The sequence below is a fragment of the Numida meleagris genome, chromosome Z (assembly GCF_002078875.1).
Source record: "Numida meleagris isolate 19003 breed g44 Domestic line chromosome Z, NumMel1.0, whole genome shotgun sequence".
NCBI lineage: Eukaryota > Metazoa > Chordata > Aves > Galliformes > Numididae > Numida > Numida meleagris.
Genome location: NC_034438.1, coordinates 34,196,312 through 34,209,228, shown reverse-complemented (window position 1 = coordinate 34,209,228; position 12,917 = coordinate 34,196,312). Strand labels below are relative to the sequence as shown.

At 36.9% G+C, this 12,917-nt stretch overlaps 1 protein-coding gene across 3 annotated transcripts in view; it reads right to left on the bottom strand.

Moving 5' to 3' along the window:
* The window catches only part of DENND4C (DENN domain containing 4C), a 77,589-nt gene continuing 65,951 nt past the window's right edge, over positions 1,280-12,917 (bottom strand). For all 3 annotated transcript variants that reach the window (XM_021379942.1, XM_021379940.1, XM_021379943.1), the window contains 6 exons: positions 12,688-12,877; positions 11,546-11,791; positions 10,222-10,339; positions 8,528-8,681; positions 7,413-7,477; positions 1,280-6,014 (listed from right to left, as the gene is read on the bottom strand). In XM_021379942.1, the coding sequence (XP_021235617.1) occupies positions 5,878-6,014; positions 7,413-7,477; positions 8,528-8,681; positions 10,222-10,339; positions 11,546-11,791; positions 12,688-12,877 (910 nt within the window). In that variant the 3' untranslated portion in view covers positions 1,280-5,877. The remainder of the gene's footprint in view (positions 6,015-7,412; positions 7,478-8,527; positions 8,682-10,221; positions 10,340-11,545; positions 11,792-12,687; positions 12,878-12,917) is intronic.

The window sequence follows — 12,917 nt, the reverse complement described above, 5'->3', positions numbered from 1 at the left end:
CTGCCCAGGTCCTCAGCTGCAGAGTGTCCTGGCATTAACTTGTGCCTGGCTGCCTGTCACGGTATTATCTAAGGGTCTGCGTCCGTGACAAGGGGAATAGGCCCAAAAGAAATAAAAGAAGAGAAAAGAGAGAAAAAAAAAAATTGTCGGCGGGTAGGGGCCGACCCCCGAGCAGTCCGGCGGCTAAAGCGGCAGGGAAGCCGCGGACCCACACCCTGGGGAAAACAAAGGGAAGAGGGGAAAGGCAGGGGACTGGTAGGCGGGTCTAAAACAAAACAGCGGCACCAATCTGAGGAGGAACAACTAATTTTACTAAATATATCGAAAATGAGGCTAGTGAAATTGTAACAGAGAGTTTACAAGCTGAGAGTCTCACACAGTAAACTGCAGGAGGACCACGTGCTTCTCCGCCGGGCAGGAAATGACAAAACCATGACACTGCCCCAAGGAGCGTGGCTATGGCGTAGCCACCATGGAGGGAAGCCAGCGTGAGCCCAGGCTGTGTCAGGGCTCTTCCCACTGGCACCTTGATGGGGCTGTGCAGCAGCAGAAGCTGCAGCTTGGCACACGGCGTCTCATCTCTGCAGCACATTGGAAGGGCAAGTATTGTGGCAGAAGCAAGGGCACGACACCTGGGAAGAATACAGGGATGCTGTCCAGACTTGCAGGGAGGGGATTAGGAAAGCCAACAACAGCTGGGGGCTGTTGAGCCTGGAGAAGAGAAGGCTGCAAGGTGACCTGATAGCAGCCTTCCAGTATCTAAAGGGGAGCTACAGGAAAGAAGGGTTCGGACTCCTGAGCAAGGTCTGTGGTGCTAGGGCAAGGGGAAATGGTTTCAAGCTCAAAGAGGGTAGGTTTAGGTCAGATATAAGGAAGAACTCTTTTACAGTGAGGGTGGTGAGGCACTGGAAGAGGTTGCCCGAAGAGGCTGTGGCTGTCCCGTCCCTCAAGACACACAGGGTCAGACTGGACCAGGCTCTGAGCAACCTGACTGAACTGCAGGTATCCCTGTTCACTGCAGGCCAGTTGGACTAGATGAACTTTAAGGGTCTCTTCCAACTCTAAAGATTCTATGGCTCTACGAATCAGTTTTTTTTTTTTCTCTCTCTCTCTGTCATGCTTCAACTGTTGTGTTTCTTTTCCACCATTATGAATTCAGTGAGATGCTATGAAAAAAGTCCCAAAAGGCAACTGGAAGTATTTGGTTTTGCCAAACTATAGGCTGAATTTGCATTTAAGATTAAATTCGGTCAAACAGTTGAATAATTGAAACTTCACAAAGGATTTGTACTTATTTTATTTTGCAAAACACATTAAAAATTGTTTCTTAATCTAGGATATCTATACAAAATTCAGAATATGTAGAGTGCCCTTTTAAACTCAAGCAACATTTTTCAGCTGTACAAAAACATCACAGAGAAACACTTGTTAATCAAAGCGCAGTAAATGGATGCCATTTTTCAACAGTTCAAAACAGTCTCTAAACCAGTGCAAATTTTACTGCATTACAGAAAACTTTCCAACTCAGTAAATTCATAATTTATTCACACCACATCCTTTCATCCTCATTAGACTACAGTTTACTTTAAGCTCCTAAAAGGAGTTTAATGTGCTTCTAAAAACAGCAAACAGTCCCTTTTATTTGCACCACTGATTGATGCAGACTGAAAGACAAAAAGGAAAAACAATCAATTTCTCTCCTCATAGGGATGATATACAGCACAGTAGAAAACAGAACTAGAGTTCCATTCAGTTCAGTCTCAAGCTTTAGAATTTATAAGGGTATCTCATTTGTTTTTTAAAAAGGGTTTAAAAAATCTTTTTAAAAGGGTCAATGAGGAAAAGCTGATACAAAGAAGGTACCTTGAAATTTTTAATAGTTGGAACTGAAAAAAAAAACAACCCACTATCTGTGAATAAGATATCCAGTTTAACACTTAATGAAATAAAGTTATCTGCACCGAAGTAACTGTTCTGTTAACTTTAAGAGAACTTTAAAACAAGAAATTTCGGGGTGAATTTTTCAGCTACTTATATTTTAACAAATTATTTTTAAAATGCCATTTCTGTTATCTAATTCAGCAAACATTTTGAAAATATGCATCTGTGTTGCAGCTATTGAAAGAAAGTAGTAAATTCAAAGACAGGCATATTCTTTCAGCTGCAACAATACAAAAAGCCATTAATTCACAGAGTAGAATAAAATTACTCACGGGTGCAATGTAGCTTGAGCTTAACTAATGTGAAATTCCACTAGTAATAAGTTATTTGCAAAGTGAATGAACTTTGTTTTAAAATACACAGAGTAAATACAGTATGTTCTATTAAAATTGTATTATTTAAGCTTTAGTAATATAAAATGTGAAGACAGTAATATACACAGATGTTTCTAGTAACGTGAGAAAGTTGGTACCTATTACTATGCCAATATTGCGGCTGTATCAGTCTCCTATGCATACTGGGTTTTGAAAGTTATGTGCTGGTACTGTGCTGACTAAAGAAACATTTTGGCACTTAAGATTCCTGATTTTAAAACTTTAAGATCTCTATTTCTTGTTCTAATTCTGCCAAGAATAGATATTTTGACAGAAGCAGATGAACTACTGGTAATAGCTGGGTGAAAGGTGCAAGGTAATATCTTCCCACTGTAACTGACAGCAATTCAGCATTCTTAGGGCAAGGAACCTTCTCTTTGTGAGATTTGTTATCGCAACAAAAACTTTCCAACTTCTTGGGCTCACTTGAAATTCCATTAAGGGTTTGCTCCCGTATACGTAAACAGTTTGATGTGTGCCCTCACTTTGTACAAACACTGCAGGTTCTGAATGTAATATTTATCTACAGCCATTTTCTTCAAGTTCACACATAAGAATTCCAAAGTACATGCAGAAGAATCATGTCCTCCTTAACAACCACTGTTCAGTTACATGGTAGACAAGAAAGAATATTCAAAGGCAAGGATTTTCTAAGTGAGCAAAATGCTACTTTCTCTGCTTACATTGAGAGGCAAACAGAACCAAAACCCAAGCTTATCTATCTCCCTTCTCCCCAACACCTCTGTTATGCTGTTTTACGCATTATGGATTCAGATAAATTTGGAATATTTGGAGTAGGTGTGAAACAAATCAAAAACATTCATAGTTATTTAAGTAATTCCTATGTAGCCCAAGAAGTTTACACTGTTGATAACTGCAGAAAAGAATGTATTTTGCCTTTCCTGATTCATTTTCAGAGAGACAAAAGTGTTTTTCAGTTGACTAATATTAAAGGAGGAACAGGAAGTGCCATCGTGTATCCGAGATAAAGCAACTTAGACGCAAACCTTTGGTTCCCAGTTCAATTTTTTTTGGTGAGCATTGTGTTTTTGTTGTGTTATTGTTGTCTTATGTTCTTAAAAAAGCATTTCCTTTTCTGAAAACTAATTGAAAAAATAGTTTAAAAAAATTCAGAGTTCTCCTTTTTCATTTGAACTTCTGATTTCATTAAAGAACCAGCTGAACAGTTAGCTATCAAAAACCAAGCATTAAAAAAATCCAAATTATAAAGAGTTAAGTGCTTGCTTCTGCCTCTATATCAGTGTTAGAAGACTTAATTTCAGTAGGCATTTCATGAATTCAGGTAATTCCAAGCAGGACTTCCACCATTCTGAAATTCAGGTACAAAGCAGAGGAATAGAAGCTGATTTGTAGTGTACAGAAACATCAATACACAGAAGCATATCAAAGCAAGTTAAAACCTCTGCAAAGATGACCTAAAATCTTGCAGTGATCTTTTCCCCTCAGTACTGTCATTTTTTCTCCCCTAGTTTAGTCGTGTACCCACATGAAGTCTAACAGTCATCACTAGATGCTGTGACACAACCTACTTTGGCTGTATCTACAATACTACTGCCCAATTAATTGCCCAATTTTCAGCAACAGGTGAGAAGGTTGTTTTACAATGAACGTGATCTGCATACTGCTGTTACTTACTATTATCTTATTTGCAATGGTGTAAAAGTAATTTGAATGCCGCCAGTTACGTAAAACAGCACTTAATGGATACACTTTCTTTTCAATGTAATGAGCTTGGAGAATGTATATAGAAGTATTAAACTGTTTGGAAGACTGCTTCAGAGACTTCTGTTTGTTTAAAAAGATGGAACGACGCATGTAAATTATCTAAAAGGAGAAGAGGGTAAAATATCAAGAATCAGGCTCAACTCTTCCATTGTGATGGAGGTCTGAAATCTGCAAGCAACTGTGCATAAACCCCAAAGAATAAAGAACAAAAAAGAAAAGTGTTCTTTGCTTTTAATCATTGAGATAGCACAATATTTTCATCAGGAGATAATCTGTCCAGGCAACATCCCCATATTGTCTTAGGATCAGCACTTATAGACAAACTGCAAGGAATCAGTCCATAATGCAAACATATTCTGTCACAAACAGTGCAAATCCTTTGTTTCAGTCTTACGAGAAAAGAAAAAGTTGCTTTTGTTGTTTCAGCTAGAAGCTCCCTCATTATTTTCAAGAATAATAACCTTTAAGAAAGACTGGTATGAAGTGAATGCATTCATACTCAGATGGAATTACCGTTTTAGCTGTGCTCCTTTAACATGCTACAAATCCTTCTGTTCTTTCTCCAGGATCAACTGTATCAGAAAAGCCCACCAGTAAATTTTAGAAAAAAAATGGAATAAATCTTGCCATGCTTCTCAAATAACAGACAAATTTAAACTACAGAGCTGTGTCCAGGCTCTTCTTTCCAAAGATATGACCACTGTTGTCAACTAGGTATGTGAGGCGAGGAAGTGTCTTATCTACTAGAAGTAAGCTGAAGATGGATTTACCTTTTTAGATAATTCATTCAAGTGCTTCATTTATGTGAAGTCACACCTTGAAGACCATATTTATAAAGAAATTTTAATTGAAATATTAAATTTGGACTATCAGTGCAAAACAACCCACAGGCTAGCATGAAACCATATGGGAAGGTGATAAAGAATTCAAAAGAAAGAAATTTTCAAAGCATACTTTCATGTAGTATGAAGCATATTTTGAGATAAGGTCTATGTGACATACCTTCTTTCAATCCTATTGTCATCTAAGCTTCCTACCTAACTTGTAGAAAGCCATCAACTTCTGAGCCGCTTAGTGTAGAAGCCTATAATGCTTTTGTAGAAAACAGTAGTATGCTCATAGGATCTTTAATTTGTTTGACAGACAAGACAGGAAAACTGGGAAGTTTCTAGGTTTAACAACTGTAGACGTACATTATGAAAAGGTCACTCAAAGACCATTTTGAATATTAATTAGAATAAGGGTAAGGGCAAGGGTAGCAATTTTAGGTACTGTGATCTGTTAGAAACAACTGCATTGCAATTTCCAATCCAAGGACTCAAATATTTACATTCATACACATATACTGCACAACAATGCAAAAGATCCCCTTTAAGTAAAGGTCATTTTAAAGGAGTACTGAAGGACCTAAGCATTCTGTGACAGGGAAGGCCTTTCATTAAAATACACAACTACTGATAGCCCTTAGGAAACTCACCAACTGTCATATCCTATTTAATTATCACCTTTCTGAACAAGTTGATATCGTGGGGGTAAAGATTTAAGGAAAAGAAAGGAAAAACAAATACATAAAAGAATGCAGATAAATCACTGAAACCAACTCACCCTATTAATACATTTTACAAACATTTTAACATACTTTACACTGTGTCTCATGAGATGAAAGACAAGGTTATACACTGTAGATCCATGAAATTACTCTGACAAATTGCTCAATTATCACCTTTTACAATTCAGAAGTGTGTATATATCCCCATACTCCTTGTTTGTTCACTTGCTTTTGTCTTGCTGAAGTTAGCGTGTGGTTTCCTCATTTTTATATTAAAGGTGCTCCAAAGTACTTTCGGCAACACTCAACTCTGCTGCTTGGTGGAGCATCTATTTTCTGCATCCTTTCAAGAACATCTTTTGGTAGATTTTGATGTGCAAGTCTGTATTCACTATCAAAGACCTCTGAAATATTAAGAGCATTGTTATTTAAGAAACCATGTACAGTGTGCAATACTTTTCCTATAAAAATACTTCTGGTGATTTTTATAGAATAAAAAAATATTAAGATAATTGAACTAGCTACTGGATTTTTTTTTTCCAAAAAAACATCCTATCAAAGAAACTATAAAGCATTTTCAGGTTGAAACATCAAAAAGCATTGTAGTGAAAGCCCAACATGTGAGGGGTTCTCCTGCTTCCATGATACTTCATGTCACATGCTGTGAGTGAGTCCCATTGCTTGCAGGTTGCCAAATAAATGTTAGAGGACAGCAAGAGGGGATGGGCAAGCAGATGCCTAGAAGGCACAGAGCTAATGCAGGATATGCAAGTTGGGAAAAAATAGGCAAGACTGGGAGCAAGTTCTCAGTCCTTAAGTAACACTTCAAGATAAAGTTTGTTTAAAATAATTTATTACTTGTTTCATAGAATCATAGATCATTAAGGTTGGAAAAGACTTTTAAGATCATCTAGTCCAACTGTCCACCTACCACCAATATTTACCACTACGTCCATCCACCCTTTCCTTAAAGACCTCCAGGGATGGTGATTCCACCACCTCCCTGGGCAGCTTGTTCCAATACTTAACCACTCCTCCTGAGATGAACTCTTCCTAATATCCAACCTGAACGTCCCCTGGCACAACTTAAGGTGATAGAACCTCTGGTCCTATCACTACTTACCCAGGAGAAGAGATCAAAGTCCACCTCAACAGAACCTCCTTTCAGGGAGTTGTAGAGAGCGATAAGGTCTCCCCTGAGCCTCCTCTTCTCTTCATTAACAATCTCTGTTCCCTCAGCCACACCCCATTAAGATTTGTGTTTCAGACCCTTCCCAAGCTTTGCTGCCTTTCTCTGGACATGCTCCAGGGTCTCGTCTTTCTTGTAGTCAGGGCCCAAAACTGAACACAGTACTCAAGGTGCAGCCTCAAGAGAGCTGAGTACAAGCAGACAATAACCTCCCTGCTCCTTCTAGCTGCACTACTTCTGATACAAGCCAGGAAGCTGTTGGCCTTCTTGGCCACCTGAGCACTCTGTTGGCTCACATTCAGCTGGCTGTCAGCTAACACCCTCAGGTCCCTCTCCTCTGTCCAGCTTTCCAGCCATTCTGCCCCAAACCTGTAGCACTGCCAAGGGGTAATTGTTTCAACAAAGCCAAAATTAATGGCCCCATGTAGACTAGATTTTAAGAAAAGCAAAACCTACTTCAAGAGCGACAGCACAGCACTTTTCTTTAAAATGCAACAGTTGGAATGTTACTTAGAAACTTACGGATGTCAATTTTCTTCACTAGTTTTCATATATTCACATATTTTGTACACATACCACATACACTACAAAATTCACAGTATTTTTTACTTACCAATGTCAATGTTCTCTCTTCCAAGAGATACCAGAGACAGGAAAAGAATTTCTCTGTAAAAACTCCTAGGAAATATTTTGAAGGGTAAATAAATGAACTTGCCAACTATTTTCAGTTTAAAAAGTCACTGTCAAAGACACTAATCTTCCATTATGCAGTTTCTGCAGCTGTTCTTTTAATCTTGCTTGTGAAGAATGCAAATGATCTACATGACCATTAGCTTGAGGTTTTCTGAAGCCTAAATATTTGCCATTAGATTATGACCTCAGCAGTTATGTTGGCTCTGAAAATCTCCCTGCCAAACATTTCATAAAGCCTCCAGAAAAACAAAAAATGTACAATTATCAACTATTTATTAACTAACTGCTGTCTGAGGGTGAGATACACGGAGAGAACTTATTTCACACATCAGTCATACTTTTTTTTTGTTTCTTGGTTTCAGAAAGTCAATATCTCTCCCAAATCATCAAACAGGTTATTTATCTTTTACTTGTGAAAGATTCTCCTCTAGGCAGATTAGTCTTGTTTGTTTTTAGAAACTACAAGCCACAGAAGCAAAGATCAACTTAACATAATGGACTCCTGAACACACTGTGGAAATCACATACTCTAGACTGTGCTTTTCTATGAAGCCCTTTTTGAATTACTGCACAGATGGCAAACGTTCAGTGTCTCACTTTGCTTGTGGATCATACTGCATCCCATTCTATTAGCCACTGCTACAAGTTTGTATAACTTCTGTAGCTGTATCTAGGTAGTTTGGAGAATACTCCAGATAATGCAACAGCATGCTGCACTTTTGTACTTCACTTTTTAGAAGTGGGGCAACACCAAAATCTACAAAGTACCTGTGCTGGTTTTTTAAAATTCATTTTTTAACAGCTCATTTTGATTAAATAGTTACATTCATTCATTTGATTTGGATGAATTTTGCATCTGGATACAGAACGTATCTGATTGTAAACATAGCATTATGCATTAGACACAGTATTTGGTGGACATAAAGGAACTTTAATATTCCCCTGAAGTCCTTATGGAATTCTCTGTGAAAAGTATATGGTCTGATCTTAAACATTTAACTTTGAGTGGCAAGTAATAAGAGATTTTCACTTTACCTTTGTCGTTTCACATCTGGTTTAACTTTCTGTAGAAGGAGGTGGATTGGTTTAACAACGTTATTATGTTGAATACTCAGTTTAATGTTCTCCAACAATGTGTTCGTTGCCTGCTGATCTTCTGCCACTGTAGACAGTTTCTTTTCAGAAGAATCTGGTTAAATAGAGCAGTTTAAGTTCTTAGTACAGATAAGAGTTTTTTTTTCCACTTCAATGAGCAGAAGGCATTTCAGAAAATGAGAGAGATATACAGAATCTCTACTCAATTTACAGAAATGCATTACCACAGAAAGGCCTGTCTGCTTCTAGGCTTTATTTCACCACAAATGCAAAAGTATCCAGATGCACGAGCTCCCACATGACAGAGAAGTACAGGAGACTGTAGAGTCTCCACCTTCATACGTTACCTGTGACAGTTTAGATATATTGCTGTGTACTTAACCTTTTGGAGTGAAGTTTAGTTGTTTTTTTTTTATTGACAACTTTGTGCTATATACTGTAATAATGTACAGTTGCATAAAACAGGAAAGAAAGTTACCAAGACATCTACTATTGTGATTTGTTGCTTACATTGCAACTGGAGTAACATCATTTCTTTTTTAAAAAAACAATGACTCATGAGAAAATAAGAAAATCCAGTTACTGGCAAAATATAAGGCTACTGATTAGGTAGTAAGAGCATGGCATGTTAAAGAAATGTAGACTAAACCTGGAGTCATAAGTATGCTGACCTGACAGTTTCAAAAATTGGCATGTATTACGGTTTTCTGAATACATTCTGTAAAGACTCTGCAATATTACTGCCTTTCTTTCAGTACATTTTAAACAGGTCTTTTGCTCCTTTATTTACTTATTTACATAAATATACATATGTGCACATCTTCATTCACAGCTGTGTGCTTTGGGGATGCTTTCCATAGATTATACACAAATCAATATGCTTTCTTGCAAGTTAAAGGAAATATATTATTCTCTCAGCTAATTTTCTGATCAGTTTGGTCATATTTAGGGTACTTTGGACAAACGCTTTTTTATTATCTCAAAACCAGAACTCTCAAGCTACTATGAAAATTACTATGCAAACATGCTGAAAATGCACAGATTTTTAAAATTAAAAAGCAGGATGAGAAGTTAGGTCAACAAAAGAATTTTTACTGATCGTAATAAAGGAACTCTCAGAGCCAATGTGCCACGTGTTTTTTCATCCTTCCAAACTAAATTATAGTAGACAAAAGTTTTCTTGGATCTTCATTTTTGACAGTCAAGTAGGCTGCCAAATGCACTTCTTAATTGGATTTGAAACATTTTATTCATTTATAAAAACAATAAGATACTGTTTTGTAGTACGGTTTTCTACAGATTACTGTACAGCTATAACCAGATGATAACATCAAACATTCAAATCAAATGAAGCTTATTTAACACCAAATCTAGAACAAATCCTCCCTTCACGTGCGTAAGTGTACAGCATATGAAGAACCGTTTACATTCTTCTTCACACAGAATCAGAAAATGCTGTCACCAATAATTTGACACTTGAGGCTATGTAAAGTATCCAAGGGATTGTAAATATTTCCTATACTAAAGATGATTTCCATCTTGATGAGTGTTGTAAACTTTAAGCACTACAAAGCAACTATTTCTTTCTGTAGCCTCTGCTCCCTCTGCTTTCTTGTACCATTTGTTTTACTTACTGAGATTTCTCCAGGATATATACAGAGGCTCCCCTGGCTCTTGATGGAGGTTGATATTGTCCCACAGAAGCTGGATGTATACTAGCTTGCTATCTTGAGCAAGAGATGTCAAAGGAAGCTATAAATATAAGGAAAAGGAAAAAGAACAAAAGCACACGCTTATTGTATAAAAAACTGTTCTTGTACTCATTTTGCAAACAAACAAAAATATTTCATTTTTCTTGAATCCAACAAACATGAAGACTGATGTCTTCTAAGAGAAAACTGCATTTAACAGGAGCAAAGTACAGCAACATTTTCTGGTTTAGCTGGATGTACGAAGATTGTTCAGTTTTCTATGAGAATCTGCAAAATACATTTGAGTATGCATCCTAAACTATTTTTTGTGTGTCAAATATGTTACTCTATTTGTACTACTTATTATAATACATCTTAGTGTCTTTTGATTCAAGTAAGACTTAGTAAGCATATTTAAGTGTTGGTCTTACCAACAACTAGAAACTCGACTTGAATATATCAACCATTTTCTTCCATTATAAAATATATGGCACTGAAAGCAATAGCTCCATAATTATTTTATAAAATTAAGTGCCTCTGGAATCACTAATACAATAAGAATTAGCAGACAAGAAAAACACACCAGCAGTGTATGAATTTAAATTAGTAATCACAATTTCATATCTCATCTTGTGATTTTCCCTGCTAATATATTCTGTTTTTCCAAATGCTTTAGATTTTATCAGTATTGGCCTTCAGCTACATTTTTTGGAAAACTGCTCCAAGGTAGCTTTTGGAAATTGAAGAACAAAATCTTAAAATTAGAGTGCTTATAAGTAGATATAACATCACTGGTTCATCACAAGAGTTGTATCCAAATCTCCATGGAATCTGGATATTTGATCATACATGTATCTAAAAATATCTGTTCCTCAAAATGGGAAAAGCAAAATATTCGAAAGATAGCATCAATTACTCTGTTCCATTTATGTAGCAATGAAACTCAATCAGTCTGAATAGCAAAAACTATTAACAGAAAAGAACAAAGAATCTTGCCTAATAACTTTAAAATATACATACCAAAGCACGGGATCCACAACACGCACATTACAACATACTGTGAACTATGAGATCTCCACAAACACACACTTACTGCCTTTAGCTAATATTACTCTCTGGCTTTTTTTCCCCTTCAACTAAAAACAGCAACATATAATTTGTTATTAAATTCAACCTATTCAGAAAAGGCTTACCAACTTTTTCAAACCAAACCCTCACATTTAATGTACCGTAATAGCTACAGTTATAAATAGATAAAGTCACTAACCTCCACTCCACCATTACAATGTTCAGATGTTAGAATAAGTCCAGGTAAGTTGCTAGGCAGATCTAACCTTCGGAAATACCAAACTAAGTTCCAGAAGATTATGGGGTGTTGATTGATGAATTTGGATGTATGAATTACTTGCTCTCCCTCGTTTTCCAATAGAGATTCAAGCTCCTTACGCAGTACCAAAGGACTCAAGTAGGGTACAGACACAGGGAGAGGGTTAGGTCTTTTAATTAAAGGATCCTAAAAACAAAACAAAAACAATAAGCACACAAGAAAATTTGCTATTTTACAAAATCAGAGAATTTTCTTACCAGAAATATTCTTCAGAATTACTTTCCCTGAAAATCCCCCACTGAAATATTCCTTCTGAAATTTGTAAGAAGCCTCTAGAAGTACTGAACATACACTAGCAGCATCAGCAGTATTGACTGCTGAGGTGTGTCTTAACCTTACAGCACAATCACCTAAGCTTATTTGTTCTCTCTTACAGAAAAAAGACAAAACACCAATTTGTTATAACTTGTCTCTCACTACACCGTTTCAAGCTGCTTAAGCTTGTACTTAGCCAGCTGCAAATGGATATAGCAGAAAAATATTTAATTACATCATGTATGGTACTTAATCATCAGTACTTGTTAAGACAAGCTCTTGCCTATAAAAAGCACTAAGAGAGAGGAGGAACTCAGCTTCAGTTGAAAAAATAACGTAATGCTCTGACTATGCCTCCTACTTTTTTTCAGCCAACCCATTGGGTAAGTCTACTAGAATATACAGGAGAAGTGAAAGTAAAAGCAGGAAAGAGGAACAATCTTTCACTCATGGCCCACTGTGTTGACTACACTATCGCGTTTAGTCTTCTGTACAAGTTGAATTATTTTTAAAACAACTTTCCAGCTTTAGAAAGACAACAAGTAGCTCAGTTCTGAGAGAGAGAACACATTATACTAAAGTTGCAGTTCTTCAAACTCTTTTAGACAAACTGAACCAGGAAGACACCAAGATTCATCATAAGAATATGAAAGTACACTTGATCATTTCTGTTCCCAAACCAGGCAACAATGCTAGCAGCAGAACATTATTAAGTTAATTGTATTCAACATTTTGTTGTCAACTCAGCATGCAACTTTGAAACTTACCACAACTTCTTGCAAACTATTTGGAAGACTAACTGTTGAAATGCCATGAGATGGTCTCTGGGAAAGATCAATGTTTTGCAGTGGACCTCCAACGCTGTGGCTTCGAGTTAAAGACACCCCCCTTTTTGGTGGATTACTGGCAGATGTCTTCATGGTTCTGGGATCTTCGCTCTGTTCTTCTGCTGCTTCACTGTTTCAATTTTAGAAGAGAATATGCTAGTGTGAAACTA